This window comes from Suricata suricatta, chromosome 7, assembly GCF_006229205.1.
Source record: "Suricata suricatta isolate VVHF042 chromosome 7, meerkat_22Aug2017_6uvM2_HiC, whole genome shotgun sequence".
Taxonomy (NCBI): Eukaryota; Metazoa; Chordata; class Mammalia; order Carnivora; family Herpestidae; genus Suricata; species Suricata suricatta.
The window spans coordinates 42020928-42044178 of NC_043706.1; the positions used below are offsets into that span (position 1 = coordinate 42020928).

The 23251-nt window shown below is 42.1% G+C and overlaps 1 protein-coding gene across 1 annotated transcript in view; it reads left to right on the forward strand.

The window, feature by feature from the left end:
* RUNX2 (RUNX family transcription factor 2) overlaps positions 1-23251 on the forward strand; it is a gene marked incomplete at its 5' end in the record, with an annotated part of 127665 nt that overhangs the window by 68746 nt on the left and 35668 nt on the right. Inside the window, one exon of the mRNA XM_029943173.1 lies at positions 2175-2348. Coding sequence (XP_029799033.1) covers positions 2175-2348 — 174 coding nt within the window. The remainder of the gene's footprint in view (positions 1-2174; positions 2349-23251) is intronic.

Genomic DNA, 23251 nt, shown 5'->3' on the forward strand with positions numbered 1-23251 from the left:
TATATAAACCACATCTTCTTGATCCATTCATCAGGTGATGGACATTTAGGCCCTTTCCATGATTTGGCTATTGTTGACAGTGCTGCTATGAACACTGGGGTACATGTGCTCCTATGCATCAGCACTTCTGTATGCCTTGGACACATTGGAACAGATGGAATTGATAGATATATTTAGAACTCTACATCCTGAGGCTAGGGAATTCACTTTCTTCTCGAGTGTGCATGGCACATTCTCCAAGATAGATCACATACTGGGTCATAAAGCAGCCCTACATAAATATAAATCAATTGAGATCATACCATGCACACTTTCAGATCACAGTGCTATGAAGCTTGAAATCAATCACAAGAAAAAGTCTGGAAAACCTCCAAAACCATGGAGGTTAAAAACCACCCTACTAAAGAATGATTGGGCCAATCAGGCCATTAGAGAAGAAATTTAAAAAAATATATGGAAACAAATGAAAATGAAAATACAACAATCCAAACTCTCTAGGGCACAGTGAAGGCAGTCCTAAGAGGAAAGCATATTTCAAGAAACTAGAAAAAGTGCAAATTCAAAATCAAACAGAGCACCTAAAGGATCCAGTCATTATCTTAAAAAAAAAAAAAACCTTAAAAATTTTTTTATCATTATTTATTTTTTAGAGAGATAGCACTAGCAGGGGAGGGGCAGGGAGAGAGGGAAACACAGAATCCAAAGCAGGCTCCAGACTCCATGCCATTAGCACAGAGCCTGATGGTGGGGCCTGAACTCACGAATGATGCCAAAGTTGGTCGCTTAACTGACTGAGCCATCCAGGCCCTCCCCCCCCACAAAAAAACCCTTTTTTTAATGTTTATTTTTGAGAGAGGGAGAGAAAGAGACAGCATGAGCGGTGAGGGGCAGAGAAAGAGAAATCTGAAGCAGGCTGCAGACTCTGAGCCATCAGCAAAGAACCCAATGCAGGGCTTGAACTCATGAACCATGAGATCCTGACCTGAACCAAAATCGGATGCTTAACTGACTGAGCCACCTAGGTGCCCCCAGTCATCATCTCAATGGCTCTCCTTTGAATCTGCTTCAGTTTCAGTTTCAGTATGTTAGAGCAACATACTTGGGCCTCATTCTGGTACAGAGTATGGAAAAAGGAATCTACAGTATATTTCTGTTCATGGATGAGGGGTTCCCCTGCTCTCCACCTCTGCACCACTCTGCACATATGCACTTAACTTACATCGCACCAAGACCCAAACGCTGTTCTGTTACACTTGCACTAGGACAATACTCTACTCTTTGCTATGAATGATTTCATGATTTTCAAAAAGCCTTAGAACCTTCGTTATATTTTAATAGGCATATTTCCTTAATATCTAGAATTTCCTTAGATTTTAGACTTGAATAAACTAGAAGAGAGACTAAGTTTTGTTTTGTTTTGTTTTGTTTTTTTGTTTTGTTTTAATAGTGGAATCTCACATTCACGTGGTAACCCGGTGGGGGTTTTTCCATTTCTTATACAGAACCATAGTACTAGATTTAAAATAGAAGAAGCACTATCTCGGATTTCACATAGTTTATCATATGCTTTGAGGTTTTGGGGTGTCAAAAAATACCCAGATTCCTCTCGAGAATTTGCATTTCCTTGACTGTATTTCCACTTTTTCCTCTTAAAGGGGTTCTAGGTTTGAGTTTTAATTTTTCAGAAGAGACTCTCAGTAAAGTCTAGTTGTAAGATAAAAAAGAAAAGTCACTTTGGTTATCATGGGAATTGCCCCTTGACAAATGTTTGTCTCTGTTTCTGCCCCAGTTTTGGGATAATATGTGTGACATGCACAGACTCTGAACTTGCAGGAAGTTTCCTCCTTCATGAAATGAGCAAACATACCCCAGAACATATTCACCTTGAACGAGGCATGCACAGTCTCTCCTGAGTGCCAGTCCTAGTCTCAGCTCCGAGTCACCCTCTGGGACCCTCAGCTCTCCATTTGTAGAACAGAACTTGGAATGCTTGCCACCAGATGATGCTTGGAAAGCACTTGAAATGGAAGGCATTAGAGAGACACTTCATTATAAATACCAGTATTGATAATCCCTTGGCTTAAACCCCCAGTATGTATGTTCACATATCTATTTAGTATGGTCAATTGTTCAGCTCATTAATATGCTTTTATTTTATGATTTGCTGTTTCCAGGGCACAGACAGAAGCTTGATGACTCTAAACCTAGTTTGTTCTCTGACCGCCTCAGTGATTTAGGGCGCATTCCTCATCCCAGTATGAGAGTAGGTGTCCCGCCTCAGAACCCACGGCCCTCCCTGAACTCTGCACCAAGTCCTTTTAATCCACAAGGACAGAGTCAGATTACAGGTAAGACAGACTCCTAGGTTTCTGCACACAGTCCGGCAGGCTGGGGGTGAGGGGCTACCACATGAGATGTGCTCACTTCAATACTCCCGGGCTTTGAAATTGGCTTATTATTAAAGAATCAAGATGTGAAGATACTGACCTTCTTTTTGATTAAAAAAACAACAAATTCCAATATTCAGTAACTTTGGGATAAAATCTGGGGAAGGGAAGTTTCTGCTAATGCTGCTGCACTCCTTGGCGATATCAGGGTGCAACCCTGATGGATGGTAATGACTGTGCTCTCTGGGAGAATGTTCGTTATGAGTCTCTGTGTTGTGCCCGGGCAGTGCAGGGGGTAACATCACACCCTCACTATTAGAAAATTAGTTTTACTATCTCAAATTTGGGGTTGGACTTCTTACTGTATAACTGTTTCATTCAGTTTGCTCAAAAATTGCCCAGGGCCTACAGGAAGCCTTGATTGGTGGGTATAAGGCAAGGTCAATGAGTGGCTCATCGGGCAGACAGAATTTACTTCTGATTCACATTTAGCTCCAATTCCTCATGCGACATTTCTCTTTATACTACATTCTAGTAAGCCACTTGCTTTACCTTCTTAAAAATTAACATCAGCATTGCATTACAGACTAATCATTCACATTTGGTGCAGTCAGGCTCCCAGCTCTCCTCTCTCTCTCTCTTGCTCTCGCTCTCACATGCTCTCTCTCTCTTGTTCTGCCTCAGTTGTGCAAAAACAGATCTTGCTTTTAGTGTGATTAGTTTTGGGTCCTGGTGACAGAGGAGTAAGTCAGTCATGGTAGATCTTTAAGTTGCCCATCAGAAATACTGACAGCTGATGTCACTTAGTCATGTCATCTAGTTCCTGCTGTTGGCAGAGGCGGACTAGAATGGAGGGAAAATAACTCAAAACAAAATGTACAGTAAACTATTCTAATAGTTAGGTTTTGGCTGATAGCGGTTATGTGTTGAGTGTCCTTAATAATTTACAAACGTAATTGTTTATAAATGGAATGACCTTCCTCTCTTTCTCTCCTGCCCATATTAGGTATATGTATTCCTGGACATCTACTTAGAGTAGGTTTCTTTGGCCATATGTATATTAGTCTAAATATAGGAGTATGCCTGAGTATATATTTAATAGATAATACAGAATTATAAAAACAAAATATCTAAATACCACAAAGGACCAGATACCTGCATCAAGGAAGGATGTTAGAGCTCTGTGAAGAATAGCTAGTATTAGCCTAAAGAAATCGCTAAATGTTGATATGTAGGAGTGAAAAGTTTACTAAACATGTGTCCTTGATAAAAATGCAAGGGTGAAATTCACACTAACTTGTGAATTGGTGCTACTGCATTTAAGTAGTGGGCTTTAGATCTTTGATTAAGCTTCATAAATAGCTGTCCTTTGTCTTTATAGCAATATTTAGACTGTGTGTGTGTGCACATTCATATACATATTTAAGAGTGTTTATGTGTGATTTGTAAGGGACTTATGATGGCTAATAAGATATATATAAGGAAAATATATGTTCTATGATTGGGCAATCCCTGAGCTCTTTAAATGTTTGATTTCTATATTCTAATCCTTAACTGTTTGCTAATTACGTTGTACTCATGACTAATGCTTTCAAAGTGGCTTTTGGAAACTGTGTGTTGCTAGATTCACTTAAGAAGATGCTTTCCTCAAGGCTTTGACCTCAAACCTGAAGATGACATCATAAAAAAGCACCAGACGACCTTTTAGAAACTGGAGGTACCTTAGGTATCATTAGCCAAAGGCCGGTAAAAGTGGTGAGTGGCGGTGGGCTACAAGTAAGCTGCAGATGTAGATGCAGAGAGTAAGGCCCTGAGGACGGGTAGGACATGGGGAGACCAGCAGAGCGTCTGGGCAGATCCAGGTTGGGCCACCTCCATAGACATGGCTCTCCTCCGCTCGTCACCTCCCTCCCTGTTGGGAGGCTCAGGAAGTTTAGCTTCTTCTGGCCTGCAGTTTTACAGCAAGCTAGTGGCAGAACAGAATTCGGCCTCTTGGCTCCTGACGCAGTGTGTTGTTTTTTTTTATACAATACCATGCTACAGCTCCCTCATGATCAATTAGAAATAATATTTCAAATACTTACTGGATATATTTCTGAAAAATGAAAATAGAAAACAGTTGTATTTCTAGGTACTGAGAGCATTCTAGAATGATACCACAAGAGTATTAGCTCTCCATCGGGGATTATGGCACTAGAATAGCTGATTTATAGATCAGTCTTGTTTTTCTGACATCCAAAGTATTGGGCCCAACAGCTGTCCACAGCAGCCTTCCAGATGTGCAAATTTACACATGCATTTGTGCTCCCCCTCCCCACTCTTGGGCCATGGGCACTTTCTTTACACACTCCTGTACTGTTAGCTAGGTGATTGATGCAAGTATCTCCCTATAACCGAAATTGTGCACAGTTCTACTGCGACTCAAATTATTAGGAAACTCTAGAACATCCACCATCAGCAACTTCGAAGTGAATTAATTTCATTTTTTTCTCTCTGGGTTAATTTTCTTGCTTATTTAGTAAGTATAATTTAGAGCATACCACATGTAGAGAATTAGGTCTTAGGTAATATGGGATGAGGGGAGAAGAAAAGTGCTCTGTCCTTGACTTAAATTCTAACTGAAGAGCTAGCAATCTTTCCTAGCCCTCACAGCACTTTTCTGTCCCCGGACTGTAATGTTGTTTCCCGAGTCCACGCTGTTCTTCTCCCTGCACCCTCTTACTTAGGCTCTTCTCTCTCCGGTGGTCTGTGCTGGAGAAAGGAGCCTTCCATCCCTGAAGGTCACCGTTACCTTCTTTAGGAAAGAGTCCTGACACCTGTATCTAGAGGCCGCCTATCAAGCCTCTAAGCTTTAGTTGAGATTGCCTTATTTTCTAGCTTCCGTGTGCTTATTTTTTTCTACCCTGCTAGATTGCAGATTCTTTAAGAGATTTATTACAGGGGTTTATTTTGGCTTGTGTAAGCACAGTCGTAGCATCTGGTGAAATGGTGAACTAATGAACATTTAGGTGAGAAGATACCAGCACAAGAAGAGCTGAGATGTCATGCCTTGTTGGCATCAACTATCTGCTCTAATTTCCAGTCCCAGGGTGCTCTTGTTTCCTGGTGATGAGCACTAATGGCAGAAGTCACATTTCAGTATAATGCTTGCATAGAGAAACCATTTTGTTCCATTCCAGGTTAGGGGTAATTGCATGCTTAAATGTAAGTTCTACTTAAGAGCCTTACCTATGATGGATTTTGTAATTTCTCTACAATATGTAACATCTGCATTTTAGTTCATGAACTCCTTTGGATAAAGATATTTGTCATCTCTCATTGGCTTGCTTTTCTTGATATCTCAAGCTCTTACCCTAAGACTGTAGATGATGATGGTCATGGTTGTATGGTCACTACTATACACTTGCCAACAGAAAAGGGGTGAAATGAAGTTAGAAATTGTAAACTGAGGAAGTGAGAGGCAGTTAGTGTTTCGTATTTGTGTTCTCCAGCATCTCTTGGAGTTCCTAGGACTAACAGTCCTAGCTGTGCCGTAGGCCGGCTTCTTTGCAGTCCTGTACTGATGGTGTTATTCTGTTGGAGACTTTAATGACTGATGTTCTATCTGAGGACCCAGGCCTTCCTATGACTTCCTGAGGAAGTTGCTTCCTCTGTATCTTTTTTTTAAATCTTCAGACATCTGGTGCCTATCTCTGGGTGCTAGGAAACACCTAGTTGGTCACAAATGTCTACGTCTTTTGATTCAGAACATGGTGATAGCAATGAAGTAGGGATATTTATTATGTTAGGAGATACTGCTCAAGACAATCACTATTTTCAACTCAGTACTTTGTGGGTGGGTAAGCTACACCTAAACAACAACAACAGCAACAACAACAACAAAAGCAGACCGAGGCCCTTGGGTTTTGTGGATTGAGGCATTCATCTAACCTTTGGGGCTGGGCATCCTGCTGTTCTGTTATTCATTCATTCAAAAAATATTTGAGTGCTTACACTCTGCCAGGCCTTAAGTAAGTGCACATGATAGATACAATTTCTGCTGACAAGGAGCTTCCATTTTTCGTGACAGACAGCATCTGTAAATGGGTAGATACACATCCATACAAGGTAATTTCAGACAATAACACATGCTTTGAGAAATTGAACAGGGTGATACTTTAGAGAGCAACTTAGGGAAGGAAAAAGATAATTTTGATTAGAAAGTTGGGACAGGGTTCTTCAATGAGCTTTGAAGATCTGTGAGGAACAGCATTTTAGGCCATGGAAGACTCATGCACAGGCTCTTGCACAAGCAGTGATGGTGGTGTGCTCAGGGCTCAGGACGGTCAGTGTAAGGGATGGATTATGGAGCTCATTTAAGGACCTGGGAAGGAGCTTGGGTTTTGCTCTGATTGCAGTGGAATACTCTTGAAGGATGTGAGGCAGGGGACTGACGTTATCAAATTTTTTACAAGCTTTTAAAAATCACCTTGACTGCTGTGTGAAGAATGGATCGTGAGCAATGGTAGGAGCAGGGTCATCATTTTGGAAACTACCACAATAGCTCGGGAGAGAGTTAAGGATGGTTAGCATTTTTTTCTTCTTTTCTCATGACTCAGATCAAGGGCTGGCACCTCTGTCAGGCTTCTTCCAATCTACCCACGCTGAGCCTGGGGCTTACATACCACCAGTCCATGTGGTGACAGTTACTTCTTTACATGTCTGTCTCCTTCATCAGACTTTGAACTGTCAAAGTCTAGGGCCATGTTTTATTTTATTTATTTAAAAAATTTTTCATAATGTTTATTTTTGAGAGAGAGAGACACAGTGCAAGTGGAAGAGGGACAGAGAGGGAGACACAGAATCCGAAGCAGGCTCCAGGTTCCAAGCTGTCAGCACAGAGACTAGCATGGGGCTCAGACCCATGAACCACGAGATCATGACCTGAGCGGAAATCTGGCGCTTAACCCACTCAGCCACCCAGGTGCCCTGAGAGCCAGGTTTTATCTACCTTTATGTCCCCATTGTCTTACATAGCATCTATTGCTTTGTGACTTTGGTTTGATGATGAAGGGATCATTGACTTCTTCAGGAAGTGTGATCCACTATTATCCTAGCTCTAGTACCTACTTGGTAGACTTACCATTAGCTACCTTTATTGAATGCATGTTGTGTGCCAGGCATTATAATGAGGTTAGTTCATATGCTCCTTACAACAGCTCTGTGAGATAGGTGGCATTGTTTTGAAGCTGAAGGCACGAGGCGCCAGGTACCTTGCCCAAGGTCCCACTTACAAACTAGTAAGTGGTAAATATAGGAATTAAAGACAGATCTGCTTTGCCTCAGGGTCCGATGCTCCTTAACCACTGTGTACTCTTGGGAGGCTGAAGCATCCTTTAATCAGGGCTCACTTTCCTCGAGTTTCAATACCCACCTCTTTTTATTTATGCAGTTCTTGACCATTGACTTAGTGGTTTTACATAAAGTTCTTAGTAAAGCCTTAAAACAGTTCTGAAAAGTACATATTTTCCAGGTGGAAGACCTTGATTCTTTGAGAAATGACTTACTGAACATTTCTTCAGCCTTATAGTCAACTGTAAGTTCCAGGTTCTTAGTAGCGTGTCACCCTTAGCCCTCTCAAGTCAGGCATGTCACTGACAATCTAAGTGATAGGTTTCCGAAGGGACTCATTTCTTTTTTCTTCTCTCCATTGGGTGTTATTTAGAATCCTCAGAGATGTTTTCATAAGAGGGAGGCATTAAGAGTGTCTGAATCATGCTTTAAAATGCAATAAAACTGGTTTTGATGATTAAATTGCAGTTATATGAGCATAGATCCAAGGTAACATTCTTAGGAATATCTCAGAAAACAACCTGGCCAGGCATCATGTAGGATGATAATCTTACCCGCAGTTACCTTGACCAAAGTGAAGTAGTTTCCACCTGACTTCGGTCTGATTCCATAGTCCCTTGGCAAATGCGGCGCCTTTAAGCAGTAGGAGGCTCTCAGCCAATCAGGCCAGCTGAGCTTGGCTTGTGTACGGTTGGCAGTCCCAGGCCTGAGTCCACTGTGCTCGCCTTGAAACATTACTGGCACAATCCTTTCCCAAATAGGAAAGCACAGCCGGGTAGTGTGGGTCTCAAATTACTGCTCTATTCAAGTGTACAGTGACCACACGACTATTTAATGTGATACAGGGTGAGAGGTACAGTGGACATGGGGCTGGTGGCTGGTGGGCAGTGGCTGTGTGAGGGAGGGCAAAGCCATGTGAGGGGCTAGGAAGAGTGACCTCAGGGGCGATCCCTGTGTGATGATGGTGGGGACGTGGAGAGTGGGAGTGAAGCCAGGTCTCCTGCTTTATGACCACCATGGTCTTACTCACCTGTAGGCATCTTGCATCCAAAGGAACTTAAATCACCACATTCAAAGACAGGCTGTTGAAAGTACGGTTCTTGTACTTTGGTGGTGCTATTGTTTAATTTCTGAAGTTACTAGAAAGTCTTGTCCCATCTTTTTCCTTGGAGATTATTTGGGCAGGCTAGTCAAGTCAGTGTGCTGCTGCTATGCACATTTGTGTACTGGCAATGTCTTTAGGGGAGGTCACTGGCTACAGTCCTTATGAGAAAACACAAATTATGTGTCAGCACAATTGCACATCTATTCAGCTCTGGTGGCCACCTTATGATGAAGAGCAGAACACAGGTCCAGCCTGTGCTGGCTTCGAAAAAGAGAGCTTAGAAAGACCCTGCGAAAGGCTGGCAGTCAACATGTCATATTGTTGTCAGCCTATTAGCAGCATCCTTAGATTAGCTTCTTCCAGGTCTCTGGACTTCCGTCGGTAGGAATTCCCTTATTAACTGAAGACGCTCTGGCTTCATTATGCTTTTAGGAAGACAGAGAGGGGCAGTGTTCCAAGAAAAATTAATTTCTTGAGTTCCAAAAACTTGTCTTTGTAATTTCCTCCTATCTGGAATAGAAGATGCATAGTTAATATCTAATTGTGATAAGAAGACTCCATCTACATAATGCTTTGTTTTATCCTTCCCCAAGACTGCTTCGTTTCTAGCCTGTCTTTGGGTCTCTGCCCAGAGGAAGTCTTGATTTCTTTTTCTCATTATTTTCCAGAGCATTATCTTTCTCTGTTTGGTTTTGTGTCCAGTTTTAGCTTTATGTACACATATATACATACATATGTCATATAGTCCTAAACGTATGCATATATGTGTGTGTATGTGTACACAGACATAAGCATATCTTTCCTCTTTACTAGTTGCCTGGTGACCTTTCTAGCCTGTTTTTACCTTTTGCAACAGAGTGTAGACAAAATGATCAGAATAGGAATCTCACTTTGAATGAAATATTTAACCTACAAGGCTAACTCAGGAAAGGGGCAGGTCAGTTTGGTATAGTAGATTCCCCAGTGGTGCTTTTTAGCATTTAATCATTGATGGGCACCCGAGGCTTCAAAGGGCGAGGTGGTATGCACTGCACTACGTACGTACTATTAATAGTAACAACAATATTATTACAAATGTTACCTGTTTAGAAAGTGCTTTGATTCCATATTTTCATTTTAATATGTGCAAAAATATTCCAGATATAAAATTGTATGTCACTACTCCCATGTAAGACCATCAGATTTTTTTCTAAGGCTTTGTTTATTTTGATTAAAGATTTGCTTTTTAACTATTTCTAAACAGTTGGTGGTAGCAGTCGTTAAAAGATGGATATCACAGAAGAGTCTTGTGAAGAATTGTGAAACATTTAGGAATAAGAAAACTTGGGCACCAAATTTCTCATACCCTCAGAGCTAAAATTGGTATTCCCGGAAGATGGTGGTTATTTAGATGAAGAGGAGAGGAGGGTGTAGGGGAGAGGATTAAGAAGAATAGTGAATATTTGGAATAGTCATCGAGGTGAATGATAGGAAAGGAAAATGAGCATTGTTGAGGAGCCGACTAAGGACAGAGATCATTGGAAGAGCCAGTGAGCACAACTATGTGCATCTCTCCTGCAGTGATTTCAGTTTGGGAATCGGGGTAGGTTCTGGTGTGATGGATCATGGTGAGAATGACAGTTTCTTCTAGGACTTGATAGGACTTGGTACAAGTCAGGAAAACAAGGAAGATGTTGACTGAGCCACATACCAATGTGGTAGAATGCTCTGGATGTTGGTAGGTCATGGTAAAGATGGAAGAACTCCTTCTGAAGAGGAGTTCGCTTGTCTTGTGATCTTGGAGAATGAGCCAAAAAGGTTAGGAGCAAAGATCCGGGGAAGTCCGAGTTTCAGTTCAGGAGGGAAGTAGGAGTAAGTAAGCAAGCAAGGCATTACGGAAAGGTTGAGGGTAGATGGGAGCTCTTGGCTGTTCCTTCAACCATTCCTCATATGGCGGCTGGAGATTCTATCTGAGGCTGCCTTGAGAAAACATAGTCTCTAGCTTTGTATGACCAGGGCAGTACGGTTTTCTGGTACTCTGTTAATGCATTCCAAGATTGTGTTAACTTTATGTCATCCTGTCCCACTGTGGCTTGCAGTCCAAGAAGTGTTTTGCTCTTAGGGCCGTCTTCCCCCATCCTGTCTTGGAGTTGACCAAATGCAGCACTGTACTTTCTTACTCAGTGTCATAATGTCACTTCTACCTCCTTTGCCTATCTCGTTAGGGTTATTGTAGAGTTCTGATGCTTCACCCAGTGTGTTGGCTGTTCCTCACAACTTTGTCTCATCTTGCAGCTTAAATGAGTTGTTTCTGATTCTTTAAGACTTTAGTGAATATGCCGGGCATAACTAAGGTTAGAACGCCCTTGAACCTGTCACTGTGCAGCTTTTCCAAAGCTGACCACGATTCGCTTAAATTCATTTCAACAGCCACTTTCTGGTAGGCCATGTAGCTGGCTATAAATCCCACTAGAGATAAGGCATTTGTCTTGCTGAGGTCAAGATACACAATGGACAGATGCTTTTCTTCTAGTCTGTTGCTGAAGTAATCCTAGGAAGCCGGTTTTTAGTGAACCCATTCTGCTTTCCGATTGTCACAGTGGAGCTTGAGTGTGGCAAGCCCATTGTACACAGGCTGTGGAAGGTGACTTAGTGTTTTCAGTGGGCTTGCAAGCAAGTCATCACCAACAGGGGCTCCAAAACACTGGCTGACACTGAGATTTTACCAATAGCAGTTCTGTTTGCAGAATAAGGTAAATGGGGTAAGCAAATGGAAAATGACTATATGTTATGTCGTAAAGGCATCACCTTCAAGTAATTTTAGTCAGTATCACGTGGGAGAGTAATGCCAGAGAGCAAAGCTAAGATTAGTAGTCAGTGGTGTTATGGGGAGGCAGACTTTACTTGGTATAACTTGGTAGCCTTGCTTGGTCAAACAGAATCCCTTTGCCTCCTGTTCACCACAATTCTTGCAATATTGTGGGGTATAATTCATCTTGGAGCAGAACCTTGAATTCATTTAAAGCACAAGCCTCTCTCCATCTTCTTACCTCTCCTGAGCCTTCATTTCCTCTTCAGCGTGTTTGTTTTGTTCGTTCTATTGGAAGATCCTTCTTGATAGGGAAGATTACATCAGAATTGTGTTGGGTAATCTTCCTTTCTGACTATCATCACTAAAAGTTATGCCCATTGTTCTCAAGCTTGGGTGCATATTAGCATCACCTAGGGAGCCTATTAAAGGTATAGATGCCTGCTGGGGTGCCTGGGTGGCTTAGTTGGTTGAGCATCTGTCTTTGGCTTAAATCTTGATCTCATAGTTTGTGCTCGCTTCTGATCTTCTCCACCCTCTCTCTCTGCCCCCTCCCCTGCTCATGGTCTCTCCAAGATAAATAAAACATTTTTAAAAAGAGTACAGATTCCCGGGTTTTACCTCTGAACCGGAATGTGTGCGGTGAAGCCTGCCTGAGTCTTAGCTACAGACCGTAGGCGCTTCTGCTGACCCAGAGCAGAGGTATCTCAGGAGCCTCATCCCCGTGGTCACATGATTGTGGAGGCAGCTAAGTGCCTCATGCTGCTTCTTGGGTTTCCTGAGTGCAGGTCCTGGGCTCTACCCTTCAATCCATCTCAGCTGCTGTTTTCCTATACCCCCTTCCCTTTTTGCTGAGCCCTAGACTGGACATGTGCCCTGTTTCTGGAATGATGCTGTTGGAGGGAGATGTTAAAAACATGCATAGCTGGTTGTGTGTCACCCCATGCCTGAAACACCTCAGTGACCTTCCACGGCACTTAGGATAAAGCTCAAAACCTCTCGTGTGGCCCAGCAGGTTTTGCCTGGCCTGACTCCTCCCTGTTCTCTCACACTATTTTGAATCTTTTGTCAGTCGCCCACTCACACTACACTGGTTCTCTTGACTCCTCAAAAAACCACACTGCTCCCTCCCAGGAACATGATACACACTGTGCACGTTGCCTAACGCCTTCTTAACCTCACCTACTAATCTACTGTTCTTCCGCTTGCCACTGAGTTCTTGGCTTTATTATCACACCACATTGTTAGAGAAGCCCTGACCCCCAGGTGTGGCTGCAGCCCCTCATTGTGCGTTGGTATGATGCCAAGAAATCTCCTTTCTAGCACTTATCACAGTCATGTGACTTGTTGACTAATGTCAGTCTCCCCTACCAGATTGTAAACTCCATGAAGTTAGGGATTAGGTCTGTCTTGATCCCACCATTAATATCCCTAGTGCCTAACAGCGCAGTACAATGGCAGGCTACTCAGTAAATATTTTTGAGTGAATGAATGAATGGATGGATGGGTGAGTGAAGGACTAGGAGATAATTCTTAGCATCATGGATACCATCTTCCGTCTGACAACAGGAATCGCCAAGCTTGGGGACCTGTGATACCCTCACTGCTGTGTCTGACCCCCTGGATATTGATATCAGCCTGATAAGACCTGAATTGGCTACACCCACTTCAATGTGGTAATTTTTACTAAAGATCACTACCCCTGGCCACCACCACATCCCAGTTATATCTCAAGTTCTGGTTCTGTTCGTATTTTATTCCCTTCCCTCTGCTGGCTTTACCACTAAGGTCCAGGATATGCCAAGAGGTAAGAGGCCAGATTAGGTATGACATGTGGTACAAACTCTTGTTTCTTCTATTAGGCTTTTTTTTTTCTAAATAAGAAAACCCCCTCATTTTTTAATAAGATGGTTATGAGTTTCATTCATCCCAAACTCAGTGATACTTCTAAGGCAGTTCTCATTGCCTTGTCTTAATTGAACTTCCTTCTGTTGTTGTTTTTAACCTTTTGATATGGGATGTGACCTGTTAGACTCTACATAGCATTTCTCATTCTTTGCCCTGCTGTTGTCTCCTAAGAGTCACTAAGTCCCTCTTCTCCCATTGTTTGCTTTGTGACATAGCTTGTCATGCCTGGTGTACCCTAGCACCCACTTTTATCCAAACATTGTGCTGCTTTTTCCTCCTCAAATTTCAGTCTAAAGCCCTGTGAATCAGTTGGGTTGGTCTTCTGCCAAATGGATCTGGTAGCCTTCTTGGTCCTTTTGAGAAAGTCCTGGGGTTGGTGGTGGTGAGAAGAGGCGGAGTCAGAACCCTGCTCTCGGTGTCTTCTCTGCTGATATGAGCCGTGATGCTGCGTGATGGGAGATGCCATCAGTGCCAGCCATCGGCTCCCTCCCAGCCCAAGTGAGCTCAACACACCTTCAGTAATTTCAGTTACAGCTGCTGTCTCCAGAAAGGAGTGGGGGTAGGGAGCCCCACTCTTCTGAGTAGTTAGATTTCTAGCAGTTCATAGCAGGAAAACATCTTAGAGATAACACATCTGTTCTCATCTCATCTTCCAGGTGCAGTGACACTCAGGGGAAGGTAAATTAGTGGTACGCGGCTGCACGGTTGGTGCCAAGGCCACCAGCCCAGGGCTCTTCCTGTGCTTGGAGGAGTCTGTTTGTTTTAAGAACCGTGTTTCCTATTAGTCAAGAGAACCAGAAGTGAGTGGGAGAGCTCATTCTAAAAATCCAGTCTAGCTAAAAGGGTTATTAGAGAAGACATAGAATTTAAACATTTAGTATTTAGTGTAAATTGTTTTGAAATGGGAATTAATGTACATATGGATGTGAGTGTGTTTATGCTGTGAATGATAGTAATATGACAGAAATAGTTTAGGAGAGGAAGTTGTGAAGCTGCCTCTCTCTGTTGAGATCATTGACTCCTATTCAACCCTGGTAGCAACTGAGAGGTATAATTTTAAACTAGTAGGCTCTATATACAGTTCTTTTCAAGTACTCCAGTTTTCTTAAGAAATATTTGATCTTTGTACAGACTAAGTAATGATTTGAGGAATGATTAGGGGAAAAATGGGTGGGGGGAGGAAGAGGTGGGAAGGTGGAGCTCTCTAACTGTCCCCTGGTCCCCCGGTACAGCAGGTGCTCCGTGTAGACAGATGGAGCTTTGGCAGAACCCATCGGCCCTTGTCGGGTCACATTACACAGAAGCCTGCTGGCACCAGAGACAGGAAGACGCCTTTTGTGTGCTGGTTCGGGCTTTGCCCCTGCTAACTTGTTTCCTCCTATCTCTGCATGAAGTTCAACACCATGTCCATGGTGTGCCTTGTTGGGAGCGATTCTTAGGAAAACAGGCCCTTCTTCACACCCACGCATGTTTAACCAGAGTGTTTACAAAAGGAGGCCTGCTAAGAGCGACCACTGAGTTTCCGTGCTTACCTCTCACTGGGCTTTTATGCGGCTCTCTGCCTACTCCGCTCCCGCCGACTCAAACTTACTCAAACTTCAGAAAAGACATAGACGTATTTTCCTAGGGTCAGTGCCTTTTCCTAGGGTGCCATTTTCCTAACTGTCTGTCTCCCCCTTCCTCTCTTTTTGTGACCCCCAAGTGTTTGGAGTTTAATTATGCAGGCATGAAATTAGCTTTTCAGTCATTGGAAAGTATACTCTTAGAGCCACGACTCTTTATATACCGTTTTAGGAGGTGAATGGGCACTCCTTCCTTTTCCCCATCGCCATGACTGAACCTCACAAGCTGTGGTCCAGCTCAAAGAAGAGAGCTTGCCTTCCTGGTATCCACAGGGTTAAATAAATGGCTATCTCCATTTTTGCCTGGTGCTGAGATACCTTGAGACATGCGAACCACTCTTCCCCAATTCCCGCTTGGGAACATCTCCTGGGTACTTTGCCTTCTGTGCTTTGTGTTTTTGGGGGTTTATAGAACTGATCTCCAAGAAGCCCAAGCAGAAGGATCACCACCCTGGAAAGAGAGCTTATGAAGTCTACTCTGACATTGATGCTTCCTGGTTTATTTCTATCTTTAGAGTGTTTTTTAAAGACACAAGTACATGCTTTGAAGATTTTTTTAATTGCTTGTTTATATCTGTAAGTTTTAACTCTCCCAACTGCTTGTGTAAGTTTTTCTTTTCTTTTCTTTTCTTTTCTTTTCTTTTCTTTTCTTTTCTTTTCTTTTCTTTTCTTTTCTCTTCTCTTCTCTTCTCTTCTCTTCTCTTCTCTTCTCTTCTCTTCTCTTCTCTTCTCTTCTCTTCCCTTCCCTTCCCTTCCCTTCCCTTCCCTTCCCTTCCCTTCCCTTCCCTTCCCTTCCCTTTCCTTTCCTTTTGAGGAGGAGGAGGGTTAGAGAGAGAAAAAGAGAGAGAGAGAAGGAGGGAGGAAGTTTTAAGCAGTCTCCAGAGCCAACTCAGGGCTTGATCTCATGACTATGCGGTCATGACCTGAGACAAATCAAGAGTCAGATGCTTAACCCCCTGAGCCACCCAGGTGCCCCTTGTATAAGCTTTTTCAAGGCAAGAAATGTGTTTTTTGTCTTATCTGTTCCTTGGACCATCACACTGCCGCATGGGCATACAAAAGCTGTTTCTCACAATAAAAATTGATAATTTGCTGGTTCACCAAAACAGCATGCAAAAGCTCCTTTCCTCCTGCCCCTCAAAAGCCCTGTAAAGATGGCAGTAACGACTGTTTGTACTTTGCAGTTGGAAAAGGGACAGCTAAGGGCCTTGCCCGTGACTTTGTGAGTTGGGAGAGAAACTGTAAAGTGTACATAGACTTCTGGGCTTCTGGTGCCCCCTTTTTATAAATTTTTTAAAAACATTTATTTATTTTTGAGAGAGAGAGAGAGTGAGAGAGAGAGAGAGAGAGAGAGAGAGAGAGAGCACACGAGCGCACTTGCGTGGGGGAGGGGCAGAGAGAGAGGGAGACACAGAATCCCAAGCAGGCTCTAGGCTCTGAGCTGTCAGCCCAGAGCCCAATGCAAGGCTCAAACTCATGCACTGTGAGATCATGACCTGAGCCGAAGTCAGATGCTTAACCGACTGAGCCACTCAGGCACCCCACTCCTGGTGTCTTCTAAAAATAGAAGCCATATGGAGCAATCCCACAGTGTTGGTAGGAGTCTTATCTGTGACAGACTCTGCCTGCGAACCAATGCTGACAGATTCTTTCTGTCAAACCTGAACTCTTAGTACCTAGAATTGGTCTGTTCTCACAAAGGAGACCCCGATTTCTTCTGCAAGTGTACAGTTACGGGTCCGAGGTGTCTACAGAATAGCCTGACCTTCTGTGCCTGGGGGTAGTTCTTGGCGTGCTTGCACAGTTCCATGGGGTGCCGTTTTCCGCACTGGCTTCATGCAGGCGTAGGAGCTCTCTCTGCCCTCTGCTCATTCTCATTTAGTCATCTTGACTTCCCACTTGTTGCCTGTGAGGATGGCAGGCCCATCATCGAGGAAAGACCTGATTTTCTCTCAGCTTTATCTTACAGGTCAGATTTAATCCCAAATTGCCCTTCAAAACTCACCTTTTGAGGGGCACAGTCCTACGTAAACACTCCTCTGATATTTAGGATTTCACATTTCCCAAGCACTAGTGAGTATGTGCACATAAAAAAACACCACCACCAATGGTTTTGTTATTAAATGGTCACATCTATATAAAAACATATGTCACTATTTTGAATTTCTATAATGTAGTCATAAAAATAATATTGATACTGTTTCTGAGGATTATCATACAAAATAGTGAAGTATAGTGTTAAAAGCATCATAAAATACTTAAGGCTCAACAGCAGTTTTCATTTCTTTTGAAAAACTTCTGAGAAAGGAAGTTCAGTTGTCCTCAGAAAGCCTGTGGCTGCTTATAGGTAATCACAGGTCACCTGGGACATAATATCAAGACTACGGTCAGCACTTCTATCCGAGTCACAAAAATCAAGGATATTTTTATTTATGTAGGACAGGAGCATAGGACATGGTACTTTCCTCTGTGCTTCTGCAGAGTCAAAAAGGCAAACCATCCAACACAGCTCTGGATGGGGTGATGAAGGAGGGGGTCAGACTAGCCCTGTGCAGCCTGAGGTCTGAGTGAGCAGTTTCTTGGGTTTTTTTTTTAAGTTTATTTATTTATTTTAAGAGAGAGCAAGTGAATAGGGCAAGGACAGAGAGAAAGAGAGAGAGAGAGAGAGAGAGAAAGAGAGAGAGAGTCCCAGGCAGGCTCCACACTGTCATCCCAGAGTCCAATGCTAGGCTCAATCCCACAAACTTCGAGACCAAGACCTGAGCTGAAATCAAGAGTCAGACGCTCAACCGACTGAGCCACCCACACACCCCAGTATCTAGTTTATTAATGGCTAATGAGTAGGTTTGTCTCCAAGTGAGGCCCTGTACTCTTCCCTGATAGCAACCTTAGGACTGACTGGTGAGGCCTGAAAACCTCTGTCACCTGCTCTGACTCACCCGAGTTAGAAATGAGTCCCAGAAGTCTCAGGTTTCTTCGGGAAGTGGAGTCCGAAACCATTTATGAGATCAGTTTAAGATGACTTTTCTCTACTGTAAGCATTAATAATTGTCCATAACAAAGCAAATAAGCTATAATCATATATTTGATAGGATTATATTTTCTTGGTGATTGGGCATTTAAGAAGTCAAAGGTATTTTTTATAGCTTTTTTTTCCACTAAAAGTTTGAAAAAAATTGAAGAGTATAGCATTAAAAAATACACTAAACAGATTAGGATTTCTTGGTCTGGGAGAAACCAAGACAGAGAAAGACCGTGGTTAAAGGTTAAATGCTCGTAAAGGATACTGGCATGACCAGCACGGATGTATGCTCCAAATACTGGACTTTAAAACTATAGGCAGCTTCCTAGAAATTGTCCTGTGCTAGAATAAGAGATTGTGGGCTGGAAACAGAAATACGCAGTGGAGGTTCAGTAAAAGTAGAGGTTTTAACAGTGTTGAACATTTTTTGGGTTCTTTCCATATGCTCACTCTTTACTACTTCGTCTTCACAACAGCTGTAGGAGGAAGTTCTTATTTATCCCCAGTATACAGACTAGGAAACTTGAAGATCGGATCGGTTCAGACCACTCTGGCCAGAAATAGGGAAGCTGGGATTGATGGTATCATTCACAGGGGTGAGCGAAGGCCTGGGGTATTTGGAGACCATGCCTTTTTTTTTTTTTTTTTAAGAGATTGCTGTCCCCTTTTAAAATTACCGTTATTATTTTTTTATTTTTAAAATGTTTTTTATTTTATTTTTGAGAGACAGAGAGAGACAGCATGAGCAGGAGATCAGAGAGAGAGGGAGATACAGAATCTGAAACAGGCTCCAGGCTCTGAGCTAGCTGTCAGTACAGAGCCCGACACGGGGCTCGAACCCACGAACCATGAGATCATGACCTGAGCCAGACGCTTAACCGACTGTGCCACCCAGGTGCCCCAAATTACTGTTATTATTAAAGTTTATTTATTTGAGAGAGAGAGAGCATGCAGGGGAGGGGCAGAGAGAGTCACCCAGGCAGCCCTTTTAAAATTATTTATATGAAATCTAGTAACCCCACCTGGCAGTTCTTTAATTTTTCTATAGTAACTTTCTCTCCTTAAGTAGGTTATTATCATAGAATCTTAGGACAGTGACCTTAAATGACATGGCTGGATCTGTAGTCTGTCCTCTGAGTCAAAAAACCCAAAGAGAGACCTCACTTGTTAAGGGTAGTGAGAGGTTACTTTTGCTAATCTTGGGTATCTTCAAGAAGGATCTGCACTAAAAGCCAAACTATTCTTTAAGTGGACTGTTCTAGTATAAATTCTGGAAGCCCGGGACTTTATGTAAAAATTAAAACCTCACTGATGGAACTTTTTGTATAGCCTGAGGGGGACTTAAAGAATGACAAATTCTGAGTTCATTATAAAATTTCATTGTTCACTCATGCCACCCTGGGAGATTCATTCACTGTTTATTGAGCACTTACTGTGTTCCAGCATCACAATGAATTGTGTTGATTCTGACCTTGGGAAACTTTAAGAACAGCACTAGACAACCCAACCACTCTGGGTAGTTTAGAGTTAGATTTTTTATTATTTTTTTTTTTTGAGTGATAATGATGATTTACCACTCACTGTGTATTATTTAATCCTTACAACAACTCTGAAATAGTGTTACCATACCCATTTTATAGGTGAAGAGATTAAAGCTTAGCAACATTAAGAAACATACCTCTTGTCACATAGCAGGGCCTTGACCATGGGAGCTCCTAAAGAGAAGAGTACTAATTGTAATTTGGCAAAATTGATAGTTATTGAATGCTTTTATTTATATTATCTCATTTAATCTTATAATAGAAATGATAGTAGTTGCTATTATACTCATTTTACAGAAAGCAGCAATTACTCCTCTATTTATTATGTACTTAATAATGTATCAAGAGTGCTAGATAACTCATCAGATCAAGGCATGTTCGTCAAAGGCTCACAGCAAACCGCATAAGCATCATCATTCTCATTTTACAAATGAGCTGTTGAGGCCCCGGAGGTTTAAGTGACTTGCTCAGCTGGGTGAGCAGCTTGCCGACCAGCCAGGGCATATGACCATTTTGCTATATTCACTGGCATGTCATGTTCCCTCATTTCCAGATGAGGAAACTGAGGTTCAGAGAGTTCGCCAACACCACTGAGGTCGTGTAGCTCATAGAAAGCAGAGCTAGGGCTCTAGCTCCTAACCTTTCAGTAGAAACCCCACCTACTCCCCCTGCACTGGGCTTCCCCTCTGCACAAGAACTGAAAGGCTGCATCTTGTGTCCAAATTAAGTTCCCTAATGCTTCTGTGATATGTTTAAGCATTAATTATTTTAGTCATTCTTTATTTTTCTTTGTATTTTTCCCCATTTTTAGGCAGGGAGCCCTGTACTACTGCTAACAGCATGGTGCAACAGAGGAAAGGACATACAGGTTACTCTGCTTGCTCTGGGAGTCATCTGGTAAAGACAGATTAGGACTCCAATCCAGATCAGAGTCATGTGTGCCCAGCTCATCTATCTATGTGATTCTTGCCTTTTTTGTCTATTGAAAATGTGGCTTCAGAGAAGACCTTGCCTTTATGAGATTGTTTTCCCATCTGAATGCATTTTTTCCCATCTGAAATGCGTTTCTCTGAAATGCAATGAATTACATTAATGGTTAAAGCAAGGAAGTTTGTTAGTATCAGATATATACCAACAACCGCTCACTCTGATTTGAAATGTTGCCAATCTATACAATTTCAGCCTTGAACATGTTAAAGCCCCAGAGTTTGTTACTTTAATGATCAAGTCCCCTCTAACTTTCTACAGGAAAAGTTTATGTTAACCATTTATGGTACTATACTTTTTATTCAAATTGCAGACTCAGGTAAATGTTCCCTACAAAGGAGTTGGATGAAATTCTTCTGTCTGTTGATGTAGTAAGCATCAGATGAATATCCAGATGTATTTGATTATTTTGACTCAGTATGTCCTATTTAGACAGCCTTTAAATAAATTGTTTCTGAATTGAGCAAATAAACAAGAAATAGCTGAAACTGAACTGGCTTTCATTGTACGGCTCTGAAAGAGGGATCGTTTCAGAAATACCCATGTCTCATTTTTATTTTTAGATATAGACTTGAATTGACTATTCAAACCTATTAATAGTTAAAAAAAATAAGTTTTTGGGGTGCCTGGGTGGCTCAGTCAGATAAGCGCATGACTCTTGGTTTTGGTTCAGGTCATGATCTCATGGTTTCATGAGTTCGAGTCCCACATCCAGCTCTGTGCTGATTAGAGCCTGCTTGGGATTCTCTCTCTTCTTCTCTCTCTCCTCCTCTCCTGCTGTCTCTGACTCTCTCAAAATAAATAAACTTTAAAAAATTGAGCTTTTCATTGTCAGAAGCAGATGGGCGGGATGGGAATGATTTCAAATCTAATCCAAATGTTCTAAGGCCCATTCAGATGTGTCTTAACTGTGGGACTATTCTTGTGTCACCAAGAGTTTTTTTTTAGAAAAAGGCAAGAATCTATACTTTCTGAGTGCCTCCTTCTGCTATCCTCTCCATGGTTTTCTCGTGTAATTCTCACATCCCTGTGATTCAGACATTATTACTCCCTCACCCTCTTTTACAGAGGAGTCAAGTGAGGCTCAGAGTTGATGAGTCATTAACCAAAGATCACACAGCCAGAAAACGGAAGTCTCAGAGCTTGAACCTAATTCTGCATATTCTAAAGTCCATGGATATTCTAATACACGGTGTTGTCTTGTGAACAACAAGTGTATCAAATTTTTTAAATTAGCAAAGTTTTAGAATTAGTAAAAAAAAAATGTTAAGAGAAATTTGCTCATGATTCTGTTTGATTAGCCCTGCAGTAAGAATAAAACATGGGAAATATATAGCAAATTTACCTTTTTTTCTTATGTAGTCTGAAACTCTTTTGATAAATCTACTTGGCCTTGAGCTTGTACCTCCAAGAAGCCCCATAGAGCTACATCAAAAGCATATCGTTAATGCTTAGCCATTAACCCTAACAAGTGGCTGCCCATTCTTATGATTACAGTGACTGTAGGTAACACTAGGCTGTATTCCAGACATGTGACATCTTTTAAACAGATTCCAATAGGATTAAAGACATGTCCCTTCTCTTCTGTTTTGGGTCAGTATTTTTATGATCAGAAACTCACATGCTTAACATCGAAACTGGATGGCGATGTAGTGTTTCAGTTCTTAATGGCAGGTGACTTTGGAATTAAGTTTGTCTCGTTCTCAAAGGTTATTTTCTGGGGTAGCTTTAGCATGAGAATCATATAACTGGCTCCCTCCTTTGTGTTTTTCTTACGTGCTGCTCCCTGTATTCTCATCCCTACCCCTTACCTCTAACCCCCCTGCTAGAAAGCGCCATCCCTTGATCTGCCTGGAAAGAAAGTGAAATCATGGAATCATGCACTTTATAAGCCAAAATACACGTCTGGAAGATAGTAGCTGGATACACAGCAGGAAAAAGTACAGTCTACCTTTTCTTTAAGTTGATTGCTCCAAAATATCTCTAACTTAAAAAAAATTCTGTAATATGAATAAATACAGAAAATAAATCAAGGAGAATTCAACTTTGTAAAGATATCTGAAGCAAATTGTTTTTTAAATGGCTGGTAGAGGGGCACTTGGGTGGCTTAGTTAGTTAAGCATCTGACTCTTGATTTTTGGCTCAGGTCATGATCTCATGGGTTCCTAAGTTCAAGCCCTGTGGGGTGGGAGCCCCGTCGGGCTCCGTGTTGACAACATGGAGCCTGCTTGGGATTCTCTCTCTCCCTCTCTCTCTTTCTGCCCCTCCCTGGCTTGCACATGCTCTCTGTCTCTCAAAATAAAGAAATAAACTTTAAGAATAAACAAATACATGGGTGTTAGACTTTCCAAATAGAAATACTTATGTGGGGAAGAAAAAGCCTTCACGCATGATTCATGTTGTCATACTGGAGCTTAGAGGTCTAGAAAGTTTGGAACTGTAAAGGCCCGAAAGGGTGGGGTCACAGGAAATGAATTCTCCTTATAGATGCTCACTCTTCTCTTGCTTTTTCCTTTCTCAGTTTTGGGTGGCATGTTCCAAGTCCACAGTTGGCTGGTAC